General features: G+C 41.2%; 1 protein-coding gene across 1 annotated transcript in view; it reads right to left on the minus strand.

The window, feature by feature from the left end:
* Nucleotides 1-1720: 1720 nt before the first annotated feature.
* LOC140839047 (uncharacterized) overlaps nt 1721-25355 on the minus strand; it is a 59313-nt gene continuing 35678 nt past the window's right edge. The window contains exon 7 of the mRNA XM_073205679.1: nt 1721-1800. Coding sequence (XP_073061780.1) covers nt 1721-1800 — 80 coding nt within the window. The remainder of the gene's footprint in view (nt 1801-25355) is intronic.

Raw genomic sequence — 25355 nt, forward strand, 5'->3', positions numbered from 1 at the left:
CAATGAAGGTAAGACGAGCTTGCAGTGAGTTACCGACTATGCTAGTACTTGGTGGGATAAGTTAGTAACACGTAGGAGACGATGTGGGGATGACCCTATAGTTACGTGGGATGAGATGAAAAGGGTGATGAGGAAACAATTTGTTCCAAATCACAATAATAGGAGAGGTGGTAGGAGAGATGAGCATGGCTTGTATGATGATTCATGGGCATCCACTTGGAGGACGAGCTTGGAAGAGAAACACTGCGGTAGGCCAAGAAGAAGGAGTCAAGACGTGAAGCTAGCAAATATGAATATCAAGGTACATTTAAAAATTCAAATTCTAGTACTTGTGATATTATATGTTGTTGGTGTTTAGAGTTTGGGCATTATATCACCCAATGTCCAAAGGAGGAGATGACTGTAGTAAAACCGCCAATTGATGTCAAATCTAAAGTGGGGGTTGAGAGAATTGAGAAGGTTGGTACTCCACTAACTTCTGACTTGAGTATTGAGTGTTGTGCTGTGGAGGGTGAGTTATTAGATGATGTGCAAGTTGTTTCTTTTGCTCAACTGCCTACGAATGAAATTTGTATTGATGAATCAATTTGTCATGAGTTGAAAGAGAAAAAAAAATGAAATGGCCGAAAAGAATGAGTGATCAAAAGAGTGAGATGGCCATAGAAAGAAAAGAAAAAGAAAAAGAGGCCAAAGAAAAAGAAACAGAAAAAGAAAAGAAAAATGATTTTAAGGCCCAAGAGAGTGAAAAGAGTGAGTATGAGTGTGATTTAATTTTTTATAAATCTCTTCAAGTACCTTTGTACAAAGATGAGATTTATATACCTAGTAACGATATAGCCGGTTCAATCCCGAGCATTGTTATTTCTCATTTGCAGGGTTATGATGAAGTTGTGATGAGGAGACGAGCAAATGTGGGAGGTGTAAAAATGCAATGGGACGATCCATTTGGTGTTGAGAGCAATCACCGTGAGGTAAGCATAGTTGCCAACGCAACAACCTTGAGGTATGACTTTCGTTCTTATCTTATTTCCTTGTTGTGTTGTATTCAAGAGTTTGGTGAGAGAGTTGAGAGTGGGATATCTAAATGGTCTAACGGTGAATTAACCTTTGTCCCTAGGAGTCATAGATTGGAGGATGATGAAATATTGAATAGATCAAATCTAAATGTTAGTGATTGTGATTTTTCAAAAGTTGTCAAATTGATGAGTTTTTGTTATGACAATGAATTGTATGCATTATGTTCAAATCTTTGTGATGAGTTAAATGTTTACATGGGTAGTACGCCTAGTGTGTTCTATTTGCATGATTCCTACTTGTTTGGTGAAGACTTTGGGAAGAGCATGAATGAATGTAAGAATTTTTATATGCATAATGAGTACAATTTTAAGGAGAATAAATTCTTCATTCTATATTCATTGCATGGGTTATGTACTAGTGATGCATATAGTGGTGTTTTTATCTTTGATAAAATGCATGATTATATGTGTTGGTTGCATATGAAGAGGTATGTTGAGTGGGATTGTGAGGCATGCATTGCATATAAGAGATTGACATTTTGCCTAGATTCTTATATCGTGCATGAACTATGTCTTATTCCTAGTGAGCTATGGTCGTACACGTGTATGGATATCATTTGTGTGTTGACTAGGTCTAAGAAGGGGAGAAATCTGATTTTTGTGATACTTAATAATATCTTGCTGATGTTATTTGGTGTCATTTGTTATTTAATGTTTGGTAAAGCTGACGAGTTTATAGGAAAGACAACGCTAATGTTGGAGTTTCCAGTGTTAATGGAGCGAGCTAACCATAGCGCCTACGAACTTAAATTGAAAGGTAAGCATGTTGATAATTTGATTAATTTTATTACTAACTTGCTTCGTTTTTGTGCAGTGGGGCAAGATTTGAGGACAAATCTTTTTGAAGAAGGGGAGTATGATGTGAACGTGGCCGGGCATGGTGTTCAAATTATTGATAAGCAAGGGAGAAGGGCTCGTGATGCATGGAAGCACGTTGGAAAGCCGAAGGAACATTATTCAAGCATTATTTTGAAGAACCGAGGCTGCACGGACCCAAGCACGGACCAGTACACGGGGTCCGTGTCCATTACACTTGAGGAAGAGAAATTCCGAGCCTACACGGACCCGAGCACGGACCTGTACACGGGGTCCGTGTCTACTACTTTCGAGCCATGAAAATTACAGTGCCTACACGGACCCCCTTCCGGACCTCGACACGGGGTCCGTGTCCTTTGTTTCCCGGAGAGTAATTTTGCCGAGTGTACACGGACCTTCACCCGGAGGAATACACGGGGTCCGTGTCCCATACGTATTGGCGCAGATTTCTTACTTAATTTAGAGTTTTTATTATGTTGGTAACTTGATTTGATATCTTTGATATTTAGGGTTTGTTGCCTATATATAGGCTAGAATACCACAAACAATTTAACTTTTGTTCATTGATTGAGTTTTTATAAAAAAACTTCTTTGAGAATTCTCTCAAACACAAGCTTAAGTTTCGTTATAACTTTTGCGTTGTATCAAATCAAACTTATCAAAAGATTAATCTTTTGTGGCGTTTGTCGATCGATTTTCACGAGGGTTGCCAAGGGCGGGTTCTTTGGAGGTTCTCTTGAAACGCGATTGTTATACTCGTGTTTATTTATTGCTAAACTCTTGCTAGTTTAGAGGTGAATATCACACCTATCCATTACTTGTTTCAAAGATCGGGAAAACACACGAGTCTTGTTATCGTAATTGAATAGAGGGTGCGATTGTTTAATCGTGTTTGCTATTTATTCGTGTCAAGATTCACGTCACCATGGCATGCCATGCAACCTAACGGCTTCTCTAATGAACAAATCCGCAATGTTTGAAGCATCATCGGTTTTATGACAAGCTATAAAATGTGCCATCTTAGAGAATCTATCCACAACAACAAAAATAGAATTCCTACCCTTATTAGTCCTAGGCAACCCCAAAATAAAGTCCATAGAAATGTCTATCCAAGTTCATTTTAATAATAGCACGTAAAAGTGTTCCCAAAGTTCTGTTGAGAACTTCAGTTTGTCCATCCGTTTGAGGATGACAAGTAGTAGAAAACAACAAATTTGTGCCAAGTTTAGCCCTTAAAGTCTTCCAAAAGTAACTCAAGAATTTAACATCGGGACCAGAAATAATAGTCCTAGGCATGCCATGCAACCTAACGACTTCTCTAAAGAACATATCCGCAATGTTTGAAGCATAATCGGTTTAATGACACAATATAAAATGTGCCATCTTAGAGAATCTATCCACAACAACAAAAATAGAATCCCTCCCCTTCTTAGTCCTAGGCAACCCCAAAATAAATCCATAGAAATGTCAATCAAAGTTCTTTTTAAGAATAGCACGCGAAAGTGTTCCTAAATTTCTCTTGACAACTTCAGTTTGTCCATCCGTTTGAGGATGACAAGTAGTAGAAAACAACAATTTTGTGCCAAGTTTAGCCCATAAAGTCTTCCAAAAGCAACTCAAGAATTTAACATCGCGACCAGAAAACAATAGTTTAAGGCATGCCATGCAACCTAACGGCTTCTCTAAAGAACAAATCCGCAATGTTTGAAGCATCATCGGTTTTATGACAAGCTATAAAATGTGCCATCTTAGAGAATCTATCCACAACAACAAAAATAGAATCCCTCCCCTTCTTAGTCCTAGGCAACCCCAAAATAAAGTCCATAGAAATGTTAATCAAAGTTCCTTTTAAGAATAGCACGTAAAAGTGTTCCCAAAGTTCTGTTGAGAACTTCAGTTTGTCCATCCGTTTGAGGATGACAAGTAGTAGAAAACAACAATTTTGTGCCTAGTTTAGCCCATAAAGTCTTCCAAAAGTAACTCAAGAATTTAACATCGCGACCAGAAACAATAGTCTTAGGCATGCAATGCAACCTAACGACTTCTCTAAAGAAAAAATCCACAATGTTTGAAGCATCATCGGTTTTATGACAAGCTATAAAATGTGTCCTCTTAGAGAATCTATCCACAACAACAAAAATAGAATCCCTCCCCTTCCTAGTCCTAGGCAACCCCAAAATAAAGTCCATAGAAATGTCAATCCAAGTTCTTTTTAAGAATAGCACGCGAAAGTGTTCCCAAAGTTCTGTTGAGAACTTCAGTTTGTCCATCCGTTTGAGGATGACAAGTAGTAGAAAACAACAATTTTGTGCCAAGTTTAGCCCATAAAGTCTTCCAAAAGTATCTCAAGAATTTAACATCGCGACCAGAAAACAATAGTCCTAGGCATGCCATGCAACCTAACGACTTCTCTAAAGAACAAATCCGCAATGTTTGAAGCATCATCGGTTTAATGACAAGCTATAAAATGTGCCATCTTAGAGAATCTATCCACAACAACAAAAATAGAATCCCTCCCCTTCCTAGTCCTAGGCAACCCCAAAATAAAGTCCATAGAAATGTCAATACAAGTTCTTTTTAAGAATAGCACGCGAAAGTGTTCCCCAAGTTCTGTTGAGAACTTCAGTTTGTCCATCCGTTTGAGGATGACAAGTAGTAGAAAACAACAATTTTGTGCCAAGTTTAGCCCATAAAGTCTTCCAAAAGTAACTCAAGAATTTAACATCGCGACCAGAAAACAATAGTCCATGGCATGCCATGCAACCTAACGGCTTCTCTAATGAACAAATCCGCAATGTTTGAAGCATCATCGGTTTTATGACAAGCTATAAAATGTGCCATCTTAGAGAATCTATCCACAACAACAAAAATAGAATCCCTACCCTTATTAGTCCTAGTCAACCCCAAAATAAAGTCCATAGAAATGTCTATCCAAGTTCATTTTAAGAATAGCACGTAAAAGTGTTCCCAAAGTTCTGTTGAGAACTTCAGTTTGTCCATCCGTTTGAGGATGACAAGTAGTAGAAAACAACAAATTTGTGCCAAGTTTAGCCCTTAAAGTCTTCCAAAAGTAACTCAAGAATTTAACATCGTGACCAGAAATAATAGTCCTAGGCATGCCATGCAACCTAACGACTTCTCTAAAGAACATATCCGCAATGTTTGAAGCATAATCGGTTTAATGACACGCTATAAAATGTGCCATCTTAGAGAATCTATCCACAACAACAAAAATAGAATCCCTCTCCTTCTTAGTCCTAGGCAACCCCAAAATAAAGTCCATAGAAATGTCAATCCAAGTTCTTTTTAAGAATAGCACGCGAAAGTGTTCCTAAAGTTCTCTTGACAACTTCAGTTTGTCCATCCGTTTGAGGATGACAAGTAGTAGAAAACAACAATTTTGTGCCTAGTTTAGCCCATAAAGCCTTCCAAAATTAACTCAAGAATTTAACATCGCGACCAGAAACAATAGTCCTAGGCATGCCATGCAACCTAACGACTTCTCTAAAGAACAAATCCACAATGTTTGAAGCATCATCGGTTTTATGACAAGCTATAAAATGTGTCATCTTAGAGAATCTATCCACAACAACAAAAATAGAATCCCTACCGTTCTTAGTCTTAGGCAACCCCAAAATAAAGTCCATAGAAATGTCAATCCAAGTTCTTTTTAAGAATAGCACGCGAAAGTGTTCCCAAAGTTCTGTTGAGAACTTCAGTTTGTCCATCCGTTTGAGGATGACAAGTAGAAGAAAACAACAATTTTGTGCCAAGTTTAGCCCATAAAGTCTTCCAAAAGTAACTCAAGGATTTAACATCGCTACCAGAAACAATAGTCGTAGGCATGCCATGCAACCTAACGACTTCTCTAAAGAACAAATCCGCAATGTTTGAAGCATCGTCGGTTTTATGACAAGCTATAGAATGTGCCATCTTAGAGAATCTATCCACAACAACAAAAATAGAATCCCTCCCCTTCTTAGTCCTAGGCAACCCCAAAATAAAGTCCATAGAAATGTCAATCCAAGTTCTTTTTAAGAATAGCACGCGAAAGTGTTCCCAAAGTTCTCTTGACAACTTCAGTTTGTCCATCCGTTTGAGGATGACAAGTAGTAGAAAACAACAATTTTGTGCCAAGTTTAGCCCATAAAGTCTTCCAAAAGCAACTCAAGAATTTAACATCGCGACCAGAAAACAATAGTCCAAGGCATGCCATGCAACCTAACGGCTTCTCTAAAGAACAAATCCGCAATGTTTGAAGCATCATCGGTTTTATGACAAGCTATAAAATGTGCCATCTTAGAGAATCTATCCACAACAACAAAAATAGAATCCCTACCCTTATTAGTCCTAGGCAACCCCAAAATAAAGTCCATAGAAATGTCAATCCAAGTTCTTTTTAAGAATAGCACGCGAAAGTGTTCCCAAAGTTTTATTGACAACTTCAGTTTGTCCATCTGTTTGAGGATGACAAGTAGTAGAAAACAACAATTTTGTGCCAAGTTTAGCCCATAAAGTCTTCCAAAAGTAACTCAAGAATTTAACATCGTGACCAGAAAACAATAGTCCTAGGCATGCCATGCAACCTAACGACTTCTCTAAAGAACAAATCCGCAATGTTTGAAGCATCATCGGTTTAATGACAAGCTATAAAATGTGCCATCTTAGAGAATCTATCCACAACAACAAAAATAGAATCCCTCCCCCTCCTAGTCCTAGGCAACCCCAAAATAAAGTCCATAGAAATGTCAATACAAGTTCTTTTTAAGAATAGCACGCGAAAGTGTTCCCCAAGTTCTGTTGAGAACTTCAGTTTGTCCATCCGTTTGAGGATGACAAGTAGTAGAAAACAACAATTTTGTGCCAAGTTTAGCCCATAAAGTCTTCCAAAAGCAACTCAAGAATTTAACATCGCGACCAGAAAACAATAGTTTAAGTGTAATAGCCGAGCCCGGTGTACGGTACGGTTTAAGCTTTATTGTGTTAATTGGGTTATGTGATTAGATGATTATAGTTGTGTTTTGGGCTATAGTATTATTGGTTATTATTTATTTGAGGTGTTAGTTGGTGTTGATTGTTCGTTTCAGCGTTTCGAATCGATTTTTAGTTGTTTTGTTACTGTTCATTGCCGTGAGTAGAGTGCACCCGCGCTCTTAGATGAGTGCCCCCGCGGTGTACTATTCATGATTTTGGTTTTGGAGGGCCGTGGCATCACCGCACCCGCGGCAGTGCAAGGACCGCACCCGCGGTGAGACCGCACCCGCGGTAATTGTAGCACCGCACCCGCGGTGTTCGTGCATGGGATTTATTTTGGTTGCCGTGAGCTTAGCGCACCCGCGGTGCTTGTGTTGGCGCACCCGCGGTGTAAGTATGGGCGAGATATTTAGCTACTTTTTGGGAGTTGTTGGCCATACCTTATCCTATTCCTTCTCTTCTTTACCGATTTTCTCTCCATTGGCAAGGGTTTTCATCCATTTCTTTAGCTTCCTACCTTTGATTCTTGGAGTTATTTGGATTTCCGACTTGAGATCATCGTTCTCCGTGGTATAAGGAAGCTTAGGTAAGTTTTTGGTGCGATTCTAATGAGGTTTCGAGTTAAGGGTTATTTTGGATTTGATGTTTTGATGGTTCTATGGATTATTTAGCATGGACTCTTGGATTTAGTCTTGATATTGGTGTTATTTATGGATTATTGTTGTAGGTGGTGTACCAAGAGTATAGTTGGAGGTGTTCTATTGGTTTGTAAGTGGAATTTCATCCTTTTTGCTCACATGATATTATATGTATTGTGTTTTAAAGGTTTCAAAGTGTTATTCCCTTCCATTGATCCATTGTTATGTATTGATTTCATTGATTATCTATTGGAGGCATTGATGTCTCACCATTGTTATAAAGGGAATACAAGAGATATTATGAGATTGCGAAACGACGGCCTTAAATGCTATTGAGAATTCAAATGTTTTATTGGATTGATTAATCATAGCCATAGCATTACATGCAATTAGATGATCATCGACCATAGGCTTTTATCCCCTCACAGTTATCGATTTATATCGATGGGATATTGGCAACCACAGTCACAGATACTATTGATATCAATCCAACCAGAGAAAAGAGAAATACCATCGTTTTGCTATCTATTGCCATTGCTATTGCTACAGTTATTGCTACGTTATTCATGTTTCAGAGTTGATGGTATTTATGATTTCAAAGTCATGTTTTACAGTGTATATTATGTATCATTGCTATGTAAGAGTTCCACTTGCTGAGATTTATTCTCATTTCAGTTATTTTCATGTGATGCAGATAAGAGCGACGGACCGGGACGTTGACTGTGGATGGGGGTCATATGCATACGAAGATTGGAAGGATGATTATTTTGTACCATTTTGTAACATGATCACACTAATGATATTTTGTATTTTGTTATGTCATTGGAATGATCATGTTGTTATTTTGTAAACACTTTTATAAAATGTATTTTGAAACTCCTTCCATGTTTGAAAGAAAATTTTAAATTCCGCTGTATTTTAATTGTAACGGGTCAGGGTGTCACATTTAGTGGTATCAGAGCGGTGTTCTTCGGACCAATGCATATGACTTCGTCTACTTTCAACTGTCCGGGTATGTTTTCTTGCATCTATCTATTCATTGTTATATATTGATTGTGTCTTGTGAGCAATTGTAGAGTATGCCTCCTAAGCGTAAGGCGGCAGAGGGTGAGGATAGTTCCTCCTCGAGAGTTGTCGACGAGTTCGGCAAGTTGCTTAAGGAGCAGGCTAAGGTGCATAGCGATCAGATTCAGCAGTTGCTCAGATTGCAAGGAGCAGGACAGGGTCGAGGCCAAGTGAGAGGTCAAGTTGCTCAGGCTGTTGGCACTGATGCCGTCTTTTCTTCTTTTAAGAGAATGGATCCACCGGAATTCGCAGGTAGCACCGATCCTCTAGTTGCTGTCGAGTGGGTCAAGGCGCTTGAAGCTATCTTCGATCATCTCCAGTATGAGGACAAAGACAGGATTAGCTGTGCAGTGTTCATGTTGGTTAAGGCTGCCCGCATTTGGTGGAATGCTACGAAAGTTGGAGTTGATGTTGCGACACTGAAGTGGTCAGAGTTCGCTGACTTGTTCTACGACAAGTATTTCCCCGACGCACTTCGAGCGAGGAAGGTTACGGAGTTCTTGGAACTTAGACAGGGGAGCTTGGATGTTGGCCAGTATATTCTGAAGTTTGAGGAAGGTTGCCTATTTGCTCCGTATATTGCTTCGAACGACAAGGACAAGGGCGCTCATTTCATTCGAGGCCTTAGAGCGGAGATTCGTCGTGATATCAACATGTCCAAAGCTGTTACTTTCAAGGAGATTGTGTCCAAAGCATTGTTGGCCGAGCAAGATGAGAAGGACATCGCCAGGGAGAGGCAGGAGAGACACCAGGCCATTGCTCAGAGAGGCCAGGGTTCGAATCAGAGGGGAAGGGATCGTTTCAAGGGCAAGGGCAAGATGGAGCCGAGTTCTAGACCACCGCCAGTTCCATTTGATCCCGAGAAGCCACTGTGTCCAAAGTGTGGTAAGCATCATCGAGGAGAGTGCAGATTGGGCACTCATACTTGTTTTCGTTGTGGCGCGGCGGGCCACGTTGCTAGGAATTGCCCGAGGGGAGATAGCCAAGGGAAGGTGCAGGGTCGTATCTTTGCGATGACCAAGGAAGGTATTAATCGTGATTCTTCATTGATCTCTAGTACTATTTTGATTTCAGGCAGAGTAGCTACTACTTTGATTGATACTGGTGCTACTCATTCTTTTATGTCTGAATTATTTTTGAGATCTTTGGGTATAGTTCCTTCTGTTCTTCCCATTCAGCTTAATGTTGTTTTACCTTCGGGGGATGTCTTGTGCCCGACATCAATTGTCTTTGCGTGCCCTGTTCGTATTGAGGAGCGAGTTGTATTCGCTGATTTGATTGTTATCCCTATGGTTGCCTTCGATGTTATTCTTGGCATGGATTGGCTTTCGACTTACCGTGCAGTTATCGATTGTGTTGCTAAGAAGGTGACTTTTGCAGATGATGGCCAGGGAGGAGCGCTCGCCAGCACAGGTACTTCGCTGGTCCTTCCTTTTATTTCTTGCTTTGAGGCTGAGAGATTGTTGTGTAGAGGTTGCGATGGGTTTCTTGCTTCTATTGTGGATGTTGATAGATTGATTAAGTTGAATGTAGATGATATTGATGTGGTGAGAGAGTTTGCTGATGTGTTTGAGGATGATGTTCCGGGTTTGCCGCCGGATAGAGATGTTGAGTTTGTGATCGATTTAGCTCCAGGTACGGTTCCTATTTCTAAGGCTCCGTACCGGATGGCCCCTACCGAGATGAAGGAGTTGAAGACTCAGTTGCAGGATCTTTTAGACAAGGGCTTTATTCGTCCGAGTTCTTCGCCTTGGGGAGCTCCGGTTCTATTTGTCAAGAAGAAGGATGGTTCTTTGCGACTGTGTATCGACTACAGGGAGCTTAACAAAGTAACTGTCAAGAACAAGTATCCGTTGCCTCGGATAGATGATTTGTTTGATCAGCTCCATGGTGCTACTGTGTTCTCGAAGATTGATCTTCGGTCTGGCTACTATCAATTGAAGGTTAGGGAGTCTGATATCCCTAAGACAGCTTTCCGGACCAGGTACGGTCACTATGAGTTTCTTGTCATGTCTTTTGGGTTGACCAATGCCCCTTCAGTCTTCATGGATCTGATGAACCGTGTGTTCAAGCCTTATCTGGATAGCTTCGTTATTGTTTTCATCGACGATATCCTGATCTATTCCAAATCCAGAGAGCTTCATGCAGAGCATCTCAGAGTGGTGCTTCAGTTGTTGCGAGAGAAGAGGTTGTTTGCCAAGTTGAAGAAGTGTGAGTTTTGGCTAGATCAGATTTCTTTTCTAGGCCATGTGGTTTCGAGAGATGGCATTGCTGTTGATCCGTTGAAGATAGAGGCGATTCGGAGTTGGCCTATTCCTACCACTGTTTCTGAGGTACGCAGTTTCCTCGGTTTGGCGGGTTACTATCGTCGTTTCATTTCAGGTTTCTCCAAGATTGCCCTGCCATTGTCCAATCTGACGAGGAAGACTGTGAAGTTCGAGTGGTCTATCGATTGCCAGAGTGCATTTCAGGAGTTGAAGGACAGATTGACGACAGCTCCTGTTCTTTCTTTGCCCAGTGGTTCAGAGGATTTTGTGGTCTATACCGATGCGTCGAAGAGAGGCCTTGGTGCAGTGTTGATGCAGCGAGGTAAGGTCATTGCCTATGCGTCTCGCCAGTTGAAGGATTATGAGAAGAATTATCCGACGCACGATTTGGAGCTTGCAGCTGTGGTTTTCGCCCTTAAGATTTGGAGACATTATCTGTATGGCGAAAAGTGTGAGATCTTCACAGACCACAAGAGTTTGAAGTATCTGTTCTCGCAGAAAGAGCTCAATATGCGACAGAGGAGGTGGTTAGAGCTTGTCAAGGATTACGATGTGACGATCAGTTATCACCCAGGGAAGGCGAATGTTGTGGCTGATGCTTTGAGCCGCAAGTCGAGTGCTTCATTGAGTTCTTTGATTCAGAGACCATTGTTGATGGATTTGCAGAGAGAGGAGATTGATCTGGTGATTCCAGGGACCATTGCTCGCTTTTCAGCGTTGGTCATTCGATCTACATTGACGGACAGGATCCGTAGAGAGCAGTCGACTGATGTTCAGTTGGCAGAGTTGAGAGCTAGAGCCGAGGCTAAAGGGAATTCAGAGTTTAGTCTGAATGGTGATGATTTGGTAACTTTCAGAGGCCGCATTTGTGTTCCTTCTGGCGACGATATTCGTAGAGATGTCTTGACAGAGGCTCATACCGCACCTTATTCGATTCATCCAGGCAGTACGAAGATGTATCAGGATCTTCGTCGACTCTACTGGTGGCCAGGTATGAAGAGAGATATTGCTTTGTTCATTTCTCAGTGCCTTACTTGTCAGCAGGTAAAGATTGAGCACCAGAGACCTGCTGGGACATTGCTTTCTTTGCCGATTCCTCAGTGGAAGTGGGAGCATATCACTATGGATTTCGTGACTGGTTTACCCAGGACGCGGAAGGGTTTCAATTCCATTTGGGTCATTGTTGATAGATTGACCAAGTCAGCGCATTTTCTCCCAGTCAAGACGACGTATTCGATGTCTCAGTATGCCGAGGATTACATTGCAGAGATTGTTAGACTTCATGGTGTGCCCGTGTCGATTGTGTCTGATCGTGACCCTAGATTTACCTCAGAGTTCTGGAAGAGTTTGCACAGAGCTATGGGTTCTCGATTAGCTTTCAGTACAGCTTATCATCCTCAGAGCGACGGTCAGTCAGAGAGAGTCATTCAGATTCTGGAGGATATGCTCAGAGCTTGTACTATTGACTATTCTGGTAGCTGGGATTCCAAGTTACCTCTTGTGGAGTTCACGTACAACAATAGCTACCAGGCGACGATTGGCATGGCACCGTATGAGGCACTTTATGGCAGGAAGTGCAGATCCCCTTTGTTTTGGGATGAGGTTGGAGAGAGGAAGATGTTGGGTCCCGAGTTGGTCCAGCAGACTGCCGATGTTGTTGCAGTTATCAGAGAGAGGATGAAGACTGCTCAGTCCAGACAGAAGAGCTATGCAGACGTTCGTCGTAGACCTTTGCAGTTCGAGGTTGGTGATCATGTTTTTCTGAAGATAGCACCTCTCAAGGGTGTGATGCGATTTGGCAAGAAGGGCAAGTTGAGCCCTAGATTCATTGGTCCATTCGAGGTATTGGACAGAGTGGGTGACCGAGCCTACAGATTAGCCCTACCGCCCGATCTTGACAGAGTCCATAATGTGTTTCACGTATCGATGCTCAGGAAGTATGTTGCAGATCCTTCCCATGTTCTTCGCCATGAGCCATTGGACTTGACGCCGAGTCTGACTTACCATGAGATTCCGATTCAGATTCTGGATCGCACAGTTAGAGTTCTGAGGAACAAAGAGATCGGCATCGTTAAAGTCCTTTGGAGGAACCATTTGATTGAGGAGGCTACGTGGGAACCAGAGACTGAGATGAGAGAGAGGTATCCTGAGTTGTTCGTGCCGTGACGTCAATTTCGAGGACGAAATTCCTCTAAGGAGGGGAGATTGTAATAGCCGAGCCCGGTGTACGGTACGGTTTAAGCTTTATTGTGTTAATTGGGTTATGTGATTAGATGATTATAGTTGTGTTTTGGGCTATAGTATTATTGGTTATTATTTATTTGAGGTGTTAGTTGGTGTTGATTGTTCGTTTCAGCGTTTCGAATCGATTTTTAGTTGTTTTGTTACTGTTCATTGCCGTGAGTAGAGTGCACCCGCGCTCTTAGATGAGTGCCCCCGCGGTGTACTATTCATGATTTTGGTTTTGGAGGGCCGTGGCATCACCGCACCCGCGGCAGTGCAAGGACCGCACCCGCGGTGAGACCGCACCCGCGGTAATTGTAGCATCGCACCCGCGGTGTTCGTGCATGGGATTTATTTTGGTTGCCGTGAGCTTAGCGCACCCGCGGTGCTTGTGTTGGCGCACCCGCGGTGTAAGTATGGGCGAGATATTTAGCTACTTTTTGGGAGTTGTTGGCCATACCTTATCCTATTCCTTCTCTTCTTTACCGATTTTCTCTCCATTGGCAAGGGTTTTCATCCATTTCTTTAGCTTCCTACCTTTGATTCTTGGAGTTATTTGGATTTCCGACTTGAGATCATCGTTCTCCGTGGTATAAGGAAGCTTAGGTAAGTTTTTGGTGCGATTCTAATGAGGTTTCGAGTTAAGGGTTATTTTGGATTTGATGTTTTGATGGTTCTATGGATTATTTAGCATGGACTCTTGGATTTAGTCTTGATATTGGTGTTATTTATGGATTATTGTTGTAGGTGGTGTACCAAGAGTATAGTTGGAGGTGTTCTATTGGTTTGTAAGTGGAATTTCATCCTTTTTGCTCACATGATATTATATGTATTGTGTTTTAAAGGTTTAAAGGTTTCAAAGTGTTATTCCCTTCCATTGATCCATTGTTATGTATTGATTTCATTGATTATCTATTGGAGGCATTGATGTCTCACCATTGTTATAAAGGGAATACAAGAGATATTATGAGATTGCGAAACGACGGCCTTAAATGCTATTGAGAATTCAAATGTTTTATTGGATTGATTAATCATAGCCATAGCATTGCATGCAATTAGATGATCATCGACCATAGGCTTTTATCCCCTCACAGTTATCGATTTATATCGATGGGATATTGGCAACCACAGTCACAGATACTATTGATATCAATCCAACCAGAGAAAAGAGAAATACCATCGTTTTGCTATCTATTGCCATTGCTATTGCTACAGTTATGCTACGTTATTCATGTTTCAGAGTTGATGGTATTTATGATTTCAAAGTCATGTTTTACAGTGTATATTATGTATCATTGCTATGTAAGAGTTCCACTTGCTGAGATTTATTCTCATTTCAGTTATTTTCATGTGATGCAGATAAGAGCGACGGACCGGGACGTTGACTGTGGATGGGGGTCATATGCATACGAAGATTGGAAGGATGATTATTTTGTACCATTTTGTAACATGATCACACTAATGATATTTTGTATTTTGTTATGTCATTGGAATGATCATGTTGTTATTTTGTAAACACTTTTATAAAATGTATTTTGAAACTCCTTCCATGTTTGAAAGAAAATTTTAAATTCCGCTGTATTTTAATTGTAACGGGTCAGGGTGTCACATTTAGTACTAGCTCAATTGGTACCAGGATTGTGCCAAGTATCTATATATCCATGTGATCTTGGGTTCGATCCTGGGGAGGCACAAACTTAAGTTCATGGGCTTAAGAGTTCTATGAGTAACCCATACGACGCCTATGGAAAGCCCGTGAGTGACACCACAGGGTGGGCAAGCCACTGGGCCTACGAGCCAAGTCACAAGATCGGGATAGCCTTGGGTCGATTGGGCAGTGGGCCGTATGGGCGGTCCACTGGGCCTGTAATGGGTCGTTACAATAAAAGGCGCCTTTTATTGTAACGACCCATTACAGGCCCAGTAATGGGTCGTTACATTAAGGCATGCCATGCAACCTAACGGCTTCTCTAAAGAACAAATCCGCAATGTTTGAAGCATCATCGGTTTTATGACAAGCTATAAAATGTGCCATCTTAGAGAATCTATCCACAACAACAAAAATAGAATCCCTACCCTTATTAGTCCTAGGCAACCCCAAAATAAAGTCCATAGAAATGTCAATCCAAGTTCTTTTTAAGAATAGCACGCGAAAGTGTTCCCAAAGTTCTATTGACAACTTCAGTTTTGTCCATCTGTTTGAGGATGACAAGTAGTAGAAAACAACAATTTTGTGCCAAGTTTAGCCCATAAAGTCTTCCAAAAGTAACTCAAGAATTTAACATCGTGACAAAAAAACAATAGTTCTAGGCATGCCATGCAACCTAACGACTTCTCTAAAGAACAAATCCGCAATGTTTGAAGCATCATCGGTTTAATGACAAGCTATAAAATGTGCCATCTTAGAGAATCTAACCACAACAACAAAAATAGAATCCCTCCCCTTCCTAGTCCTAGGCAACCCCAAAATAAAGTCCATAGAAATGTCAATCCAAGTTCTTTTTAAGAATAGCACGCGAAAGTGTTCCCAAAGTTCTGTTGAGAACTTCAGTTTGTCCATCTGTTTGAGGATGACAAGTAGTAGAAAACAACAATTTTGTGCCAAGTTTAGCCCATAAAGTCTTCCAAAAGTATCTCAAGAATTTAACATCGCGACCAGAAAACAATAGTCCTAGGCATGCCATGCAACCTAACGACTTCTCTAAAGAACAAATCCGCAATGTTTGAAGCATCATCGGTTTAATGACAAGCTATAAAATGTGCCATCTTAGAGAATCTATCCACAACAACAAAAATAGAATCCCTCCCCTTCCTAGTCCTAGGCAACCCCAAAATAAAGTCCATAGAAATGTCAATACAAGTTCTTTTAAGAATAGCACGCGAAAGTGTTCCCCAAGTTCTGTTGAGAACTTCAGTTTGTCCATCCGTTTGAGGATGACAAGTAGTAGAAAACAACAATTTTGTGCCAAGTTTAGCCCATAAAGTCTTCCAAAAGTAACTCAAGAATTTAACATCGCGACCAGAAAACAATAGTCCATGGCATGCCATGCAACCTAACGGCTTCTCTAATGAACAAATCCGCAATGTTTGAAGCATCATCGGTTTTATGACAAGCTATAAAATGTGCCATCTTAGAGAATCTATCCACAACAACAAAAATAGAATCCCTACCCTTATTAGTCCTAGGCAACCCCAAAATAAAGTCCATAGAAATGTCTATCCAAGTTCATTTTAAGAATAGCACGTAAAAGTGTTCCCAAAGTTCTGTTGAGAACTTCAGTTTGTCCATCCGTTTGAGGATGACAAGTAGTAGAAAACAACAAATTTGTGCCAAGTTTAGCCCTTAAAGTCTTCCAAAAGTAACTCAAGAATTTAACATCGTGACCAGAAATAATAGTCCTAGGCATGCCATGCAACCTAACGACTTCTCTAAAGAACATATCCGCATTGCCTAAGAGATTATCACACAACAAAATAGTAGTCCAAGCCCCCAAAATAAGTCCATAGAAATTCTCCAGTTCTTTTAAGATAGCCGCGAAGTGTTCACCTAAAGTTCTCTTGACAACTTCAGTTTGTCCATCCGTTTGAGGATGACAAGTAGTAGAAAACAACAATTTTGTGCACGTTTAGCCCATAAAGTCTTCCAAAGTAACTCAAGAATTTAACATCGCGACTAGAAACAATAGTCCTAGCATGCCATGCAACCTAACGACTTCTCTAAAGAACAAATCCGCAATGTTTGAAGCATCATCGGTTTTATGACAAGCTATAAAAAGTGCCATCTTAGAGAATCTATCAACAACAACAAAAATAGAATCCCTCCCCTTCTTAGTCCTAGGCAACCCCAAAATAAAGTCCATAGAAATGTCAATCAAAGTTCTTTTTAAGAATAGCACGTAAAAGTGTTCCCAAAGTTTTGTTGAGAACTACAGTTTGTCCATCCGTTTGAGGATGACAAGTAGTAGAAAACAACAATTTTGTGCCTAGTTTAGCCCATAAAGTCTTCCAAAAGTATCTCAAGAATTTAACATCGCGACCAGAAAACAATAGTCCTAGGCATGCCATGCAACCTAACGACTTCTCTAAAGAACAAATCCGCAATGTTTGAAGCATCATCGGTTTAATGACAAGCTATAAAATGTGTCATCTTAGAGAATCTATCCACAACAACAAAAATAGAATCCCTACCGTTCTTAGTCTTAGGCAACCCCAAAATAAAGTCCATAGAAATGTCAATCCAAGTTCTTTTTAAGAATAGCACGCGAAAGTGTTCCCAAAGTTCTGTTGAGAACTTCAGTTTGTCCATCCGTTTGAGGATGACAAGTAGAAGAAAACAACAATTTTGTGCCAAGTTTAGCCCATAAAGTCTTCCAAAAGTAACTCAAGGATTTAACATCGCTACCAGAAACAATAGTCGTAGGCATGCCATGCAACCTAACGACTTCTCTAAAGAACAAATCCGCAATGTTTGAAGCATCGTCGGTTTTATGACAAGCTATAGAATGTGCCATCTTAGAGAATCTATCCACAACAACAAAAATAGAATCCCTCCCCTTCTTAGTCCTAGGCAACCCCAAAATAAAGTCCATAGAAATGTCAATCCAAGTTCTTTTTAAGAATAGCACGCGAAAGTGTTCCCAAAGTTCTCTTGACAACTTCAGTTTGTCCATCCGTTTGAGGATGACAAGTAGTAGAAAACAACAATTTTGTGCCAAGTTTAGCCCATAAAGTCTTCCAAAAGCAACTCAAGAATTTAACATCGCGACCAGAAAACAATAGTCCAAGGCATGCCATGCAACCTAACGGCTTCTCTAAAGAACAAATCCGCAATGTTTGAAGCATCATCGGTTTTATGACAAGCTATAAAATGTGCCATCTTAGAGAATCTATCCACAACAACAAAAATAGAATCCCTACCCTTATTAGTCCTAGGCAACCCCAAAATAAAGTCCATAGAAATGTCACTCCAAGTTCTTTTTAAGAATAGCACGCGAAAGTGTTCCCAAAGTTTTATTGACAACTTCAGTTTGTCCATCTGTTTGAGGATGACAAGTAGTAGAAAACAACAATTTTGTGCCAAGTTTAGCCCATAAAGTCTTCCAAAAGTAACTCAAGAATTTAACATCGTGACCAGAAAACAATAATCCTAGGCATGCCATGCAACCTAACGACTTCTCTAAAGAACAAATCCGCAATGTTTGAAGCATCATCGGTTTAATGACAAGCTATAAAATGTGCCATCTTAGAGAATCTATCCACAACAACAAAAATAGAATCCCTCCCCCTCCTAGTCCTAGGCAACCCCAAAATAAAGTTCATAGAAATGTCAATACAAGTTCTTTTTAAGAATAGCACGCGAAAGTGTTCCCCAAGTTCTGTTGAGAACTTCAGTTTGTCCATCCGTTTGAGGATGACAAGTAGTAGAAAACAACAATTTTGTGCCAAGTTTAGCCCATAAAGTCTTCCAAAAGTAACTCAAGAATTTAACATCGCGACCAGAAAACAATAGTCCATGGCATGCCATGCAACCTAACGGCTTCTCTAATGAACAAATCCGCAATGTTTGAAGCATCATCGGTTTTATGACAAGCTATAAAATGTGCCATCTTAGAGAATCTATCCACAACAACAAAAATAGAATCCCTACCCTTATTAGTCCTAGGCAACCCCAAAATAAAGTCCATAGAAATGTCAATCCAAGTTCATTTTAAGAATAGCACGTAAAAGTGTTCCCAAAGTTCTGTTGAGAACTTCAGTTTGTCCATCCGTTTGAGGATGACAAGTAGTAGAAAACAACAATTTTGTGCCAAGTTTAGCCCTTAAAGTCTTCCAAAAGTAACTCAAGAATTTAACATCGCGACTAGAAACAATAGTCCTAGGCATGCCATGCAACCTAACGACTTCTCTAAAGAACAAATCCGCAATGTTTGAAGCATCATCGGTTTTATGACAAGCTATAAAAAGTGCCATCTTTGAGAATCTATCCACAACAACAAAAATAGAATCCCTCCCCTTCTTAGTCCTAGGCAACCCCAAAATAAAGTCCATAGAAATGTCAATCAAAGTTCTTTTTAAGAATAGCACGTAAAAGTGTTCCCAAAGTTTTGTTGAGAACTTCAGTTTGTCCATCCGTTTGAGGATGACAAGTAGTAGAAAACAACAATTTTGTGCCTAGTTTAGCCCATAAAGTCTTCCAAAATTAACTCAAGAATTTAACATCGCGACCAGAAACAATAGTCCTAGGCATGCCATGCAACCTAACGACTTCTCTAAAGAACAAATCCACAATGTTTGAAGCATCATCGGTTTTATGACAAGCTATAAAATGTGTCATCTTAGAGAATCTATCCACAACAACAAAAATAGAATCCCTACCGTTCTTAGTCTTAGGCAACCCCAAAATAAAGTCCATAGAAATGTCAATCCAAGTTCTTTTTAAGAATAGCACGCGAAAGTGTTCCCAAAGTTCTGTTGAGAACTTCAGTTTGTCCAACCGTTTGAGGATGACAAGTAGTAGAAAACAACAATTTTGTGCCAAGTTTAGCCCATAAAGTCTTCCAAAAGTAACTCAAGGATTTAACATCGCTACCAGAAACAATAGTCGTAGGCATGCCATGCAACCTAACGACTTCTCTAAAGAACAAATCCGCAATGTTTGAAGCATCATCTGTTTTACCTGCTGACAAGTAAGACACTGAGAAATGAACACGGCAACATCCTTCTTCATACCTGGCCACCAGTAGAGTCGACGAAGATCCTGATACATCTTCGTACTGCCTGGATGAATCGAATACGGCGCGGTATGAGCCTCTGTCAGAATATCTCTACGAATATCATCGCCAACAGGAACACAAATACGACCTCTGAAAGTCACCAAACCATCACCATTCAAGGCGAACTCTGAATTACCTCTAATCTCTGCTCTATCTCTCAACTCTGTCAACTGAACATCAGTCGACTGCTCTCTACGGATCCTGTCCGTCAATGAAGATCGAATAACTAACGCTGAAAGACGAGCAATGGTGCCTGGAATCACCAGATCAATCTCCTCTCTCTGCAAATCCATCAGCAACGGTCTCTGAATCAAAGAACTCAATGAAACACTCGACTTGCGGCTTAAAGCATCAGCCACAACATTCGCCTTCCCTGGGTGATAACTGATAGTCACATCGTAATCCTTGACCAGCTCTAACCACCTCCTCTGCCGCATATTGAGCTCTCTCTGAGAAAACAGATACTTCAAACTCTTGTGGTCTGTGAAGATCTCACACTTTTCGCCATACAGATAATGTCTCCAAATCTTAAGGGCGAAAACCACAGCTGCTAGCTCCAAATCGTGCGTCGGATAATTCTTCTCATAATCCTTCAACTGGCGAGAAGCATAGGCAATGACCTTACCTCTCTGCATCAACACTGCACCGAGACCCTTCTTCGACGCATCGGTATAGGCCACAAAATCCTCTGAACCACTGGGCAATGCGAGAATAGGAGCTGACGTCAATCTATCCTTCAACTCCTGAAATGCGCTCTGGCAATCTATAGACCACTCGAACTTCACAGTCTTCCTTGTCAGATTGGACAATGGCAGGGCAATCTTGGAAAAATCCGAAATGAAACGACGATAATAACCCGCCAAACCAAGGAAACTGCGTACCTCAGAAACAGTCGTAGGAATAGGCCACTTCTGAATCGCCTCTATCTTCATCGGATCAACAGCAATGCCATCCCTCGAAACGACATGGCCTAGAAAAGAAATCTGATCCAACCAAAACTCACACTTCTTCAACTTGGCAAACAACCTCCGCTCTCTCAACAACTGGAGCACAACTCTGAGATGCTCTGAATGAAGCTCTCTGGTCTTAGAATAGATCAAGATATCGTCGATAAAGACAATGACGAAGCTATCCAAATACGGCTTGAACACACGGTTCATCAGGTCCATGAAAACAGAAGGGGCATTGGTCAAACCAAAAGACATCACGAGAAACTCATAGTGACCATACCTGGTCCTGAAAGCCGTCTTAGGGATATCAGACTCCCTAACCTTCAACTGATAGTAGCCAGACCGAAGATCAATCTTCGAGAAAACAGTGGCACCCTGGAGTTGGTCAAATAGATCGTCAATCCGTGGCAACGGATACTTGTTCTTGATCGTCACTTTGTTAAGCTCTCTGTAATCGATACACAGACGCAAAGACCCGTCCTTCTTCTTAACAAATAGAACCGGAGCTCCCCAAGGCGAAGAACTCGGACGAATAAAACCCTTATCTAGAAGATCCTGCAACTGCGTCTTCAACTCTTTCATCTCAGTAGGAGCCATCCTATACGGAGCCTTAGAAATAGGAACCGTACCTGGAGCAAGATCAATAACAAACTCTACATCTCTATCCGGCGGCAAACCCGGAACATCATCCTCAAACACATCCGCAAACTCCCTCACCACATCAATATCATCAATATTCAACTTAATCAGTCTATCCATATCCACAACAGATGCTAGAAAAACATCACAACCTCTACACAATAGCCTCTCAGCATCAAGACACGAAATAAAAGGAAGGACCAGCGAAGTACCTGAGCTGGCGAGAACTCCTCCCTGGCCATCATCTGCAAAAGTCACCGTCTTAGCAACGCAATCAATAACAGCACGATAGGTCGACAGCCAATCCATGCCAAGAATAACATCAAAGGCAACCATCGGGATCACAATCAAATCAGCAAAGACCTCTCGATCAACAAAACGAACGGGGCACGCATACACTATGGAGGTCGGGCACAAAACATCTCCCGAAGGCAAAACAACACTAAGCTGGAGGGGAATAACAGAAGGAACTATACCCAAAGATCTCAAAAACAATTCAGACATAAAAGAATGAGTAGCACCAGTATCAATCAAAGTAGTAGCTACTCTGCCTGAAATTAAAATGGAACTAGAGATTACAGAAGAATTACGATTAATACCTTCCTTAGTCATCGAAAAGATACGACCCTGCACCTTCTCCTGGCTAGCTCCCTTAGGACAATCTCTGGAAATATGGCCTGGCATGCCACAACGATAACAAGAACGAGTGCCAAATCTACACTCTCCACGATGAGGTCTGCCACACTTGGGACACAAAGATCTCTCAGAATCAGACGGAGCAACTGGCACTGACGGTGGCCTAGGACTCTGATCCACCTTGCCCTTCCCCTTGAATCGATCTCTGCCACGCTGACCTGAACTCTGGCCTCTTTGAACACTAGCCTGGTGCCTCGCCTGTCTCTCCCTGGCGATATCCTTCTCGTCCTGCTCTGCTAGCAACGCCTTGGACACAATCTCCTTGAAAGTCACAGCCTTGGACATATTGATATCACGCCTGATCTCCGCTCTAAGGCCTCGAATGAAGTGAGCGCCTTTATCTTTATCACTAGTAGCAATGTACGGAGCAAAAAGGCAACCCTCCTCGAACCTGAGAATATACTCATCCACATTCAAGCTCCCCTGACGAAGCTCCAAGAACTCTGTAACCTTCCTCGCTCGCAGTGCATCAGGAAAGTACTTGTCGTAGAAAAGCTCAGTAAACTCAGACCACTTCAAAGTAGAAACATCAATGCCAACCTTGGTCGCATTCCACCACAAACGTGCAGCTTTAACCAGCATGAAAACAGCACAACTGATACGGTCTCTGTCCTCATAGTGGAGATGATCAAAAATCGCCTCCAAAGCCTTGACCCACTCTACTGCAGCTAAAGGATCGGAGCTGCCTGGAAACTCGGGTGGATCCATCCTCTTAAACGCAGAAAAGATAGCATCAGAACCAACTGCTACTGGAGCAACCTGCCCCCTACCTTGGCCTCTGCCCTGGCCTGCTCCTTGCAGTCTAAGCAACTGCTGGATCTGCTCACTGTGAACCTTAGCCTGCTCCTTCAGTAACTTGCCGAACTCGTCGACAACTCTCGAGGACGAACTATCCTCCCCCTCTGACGCCTTACGCTTAGGAGGCATCCTCTACTCTACAATGCTCACAAGACACCAATCAATACAAAACAATAGATAGATGCAAAGAAAACATACCCGGACAGTTGAAAGTAGACGAAGTCATATGCATTGGTCCGAAGAAAACACCGCTCTGATACCACTAAATGTGACACCCCGATCCTCTTTTAAAATAAATACGCAGCGGAAATAAAATTTTCTCTTTAAAATATACGGAAGGAGTTTCAAAATACATTTCTTTAAATATCTTTACAAAATAAATACATGATCATTTAAATGACATAACAAAAACAAAACATCATTCCTATGATCATGCCAAAATCATCCTTCCAACGGTGTATGCATATGACCCCCGATCTACAGTCAACGTCCCGAGGCACCACTCTGATCTGCATCACATGAAAATAACTGAAATGAGAATAAATCTCAGCAAGTGGAACTCTTATATAACAATGAACAATAACTCTGTAAAACATCTCTTTGAAATCATAAATACCATCAACTCTGAACTGTAAACTCTGAATATCAATAACATAGCAATAGCATATAAAATATGATGGTATTTCTCTTTTGCTCTGGGGATTGATATCAATAGTATCTCTGCTCTGGGGTGCTCGTATCCCAAATCGATATAAATACCGATAACTCTGAGGGATATAAGCCTATAGGCGATGATCATCTAATATTGCATGCAATCTCTGACTATGTATTTATCAATCCGAAAACATTTAAACTCTTCTCTGGTTTTAACAATCACTTTGAACTCTATATATCTCTTTGTATTCCCTTTAATCAATAATGAGACATACAATGCCTCCAATACATATAACAATACATACTATGGATCAAATGAAAGGGAATAACACAATAAACTCTTTGAAACACATACATATATAATCATGTGAGCAAAAGGAATGAATTTCCACTTACAAACCACAACAAACACCTCAACTTAGCTCTTGATCACCACCTACAACAAATAATCCACAAATAACACCAATATCAACTAAATATCCAAGATTACAAGCTAAATAATCCGTAAATCCACATAAACAACCAACCTAAACAACTCTTAATTTACAACCTTAACAGAATCGCACCAAAAGCTTACCCAAGCTTCCTAGCACCAAGGAGAACGTCGATCTCAAGTCGAAATTCCAAACAAACGCCTGAATCGAAGATAGGAAAGGAAAGAAATGACTGAAAACCCTTGAAATGGAGAGAAAAATCGAGAATGGAGGAGAAAAGAAAGGGAAAGTATGGCCAACCACTCCAAAAAGTAGCTTAAAAACTCGCCCATACCTTCACCGCGGGTGCGCTCCTCTAAGCACCGCGGGTGCGCAATGGTTACGGCAGTCCACAAAATTCCTGAACCACAGATACCGCGGGTGCGGCACTGCAAGCACCGCGGGTGCGCTACACACCGCGGGTGCGGTCACTGCATCACCGCGGGTGCGGTGATGCTACGGCCCTCCAACACAAAAACTGCACAGTACACCGCGGGGGCACTCCAGTTAAGAGCGCGGGTGCACTCAAGCCACGGCCAAGCACTATTCCCATGCAACTAAAATCGATCCGGAACTCTGAAACGAACAATCAACAACAACTAACACCTCAAGAACAATATACTAAACATACTATAGCCCATAAACACAACTCTAAACCTCTAATCAAATAACTCAAATAACCAACGAAACTTAAATCGTACCGTACACCGGGCTCGGCTATTACAGAATCCCTCCCCTTCTTAGTCCAAGGCAACCCCAAAATAAAGTCCATAGAAAAGTCAATCCAAGTTCTTTTTAAGAATAGCACGCGAAAGTGTTCCCAAAGTTCTCTTGACAACTTCAGTTTGTCCATCCGTTTGAGGATGACAAGTAGTAGAAAACAACAATTTTGTGCCAAGTTTAGCCCATAAAGTCTTCCAAAAGTAATCGCGACCAGAAACAATAGTCCTAGGCATGCCATGCAACCTAACGACTTCTCTAAAGAACATATCCGCAATGTTTGAAGCATAATCGGTTTAATGACAAGCTATAAACTGTGCAATCTTAGAGAATCTATCCACAACAACAAAAATAGAATCCCTCCCCTTCCTAGTCCTAGGCAACCCCAAAATAAAGTCCATAGAAATGTCAATCCAAGTTCTTTTTAAGAATAGCACGCGAAAGTGTTCCCAAAGTTCTATTGACAACTTCAGTTTGTCCATCTGTTTGAGGATGACAAGTAGTAGAAAACAACAATTTTGTGCCAAGTTTAGCCCATAAAGTCTTCCAAAAGTAACTCAAGAATTTAACATCGCGACCAAAAAACAATAGTT

Source organism: Primulina eburnea, chromosome 8 (assembly GCF_022965805.1).
Source record: "Primulina eburnea isolate SZY01 chromosome 8, ASM2296580v1, whole genome shotgun sequence".
Lineage (NCBI taxonomy): Eukaryota > Viridiplantae > Streptophyta > Magnoliopsida > Lamiales > Gesneriaceae > Primulina > Primulina eburnea.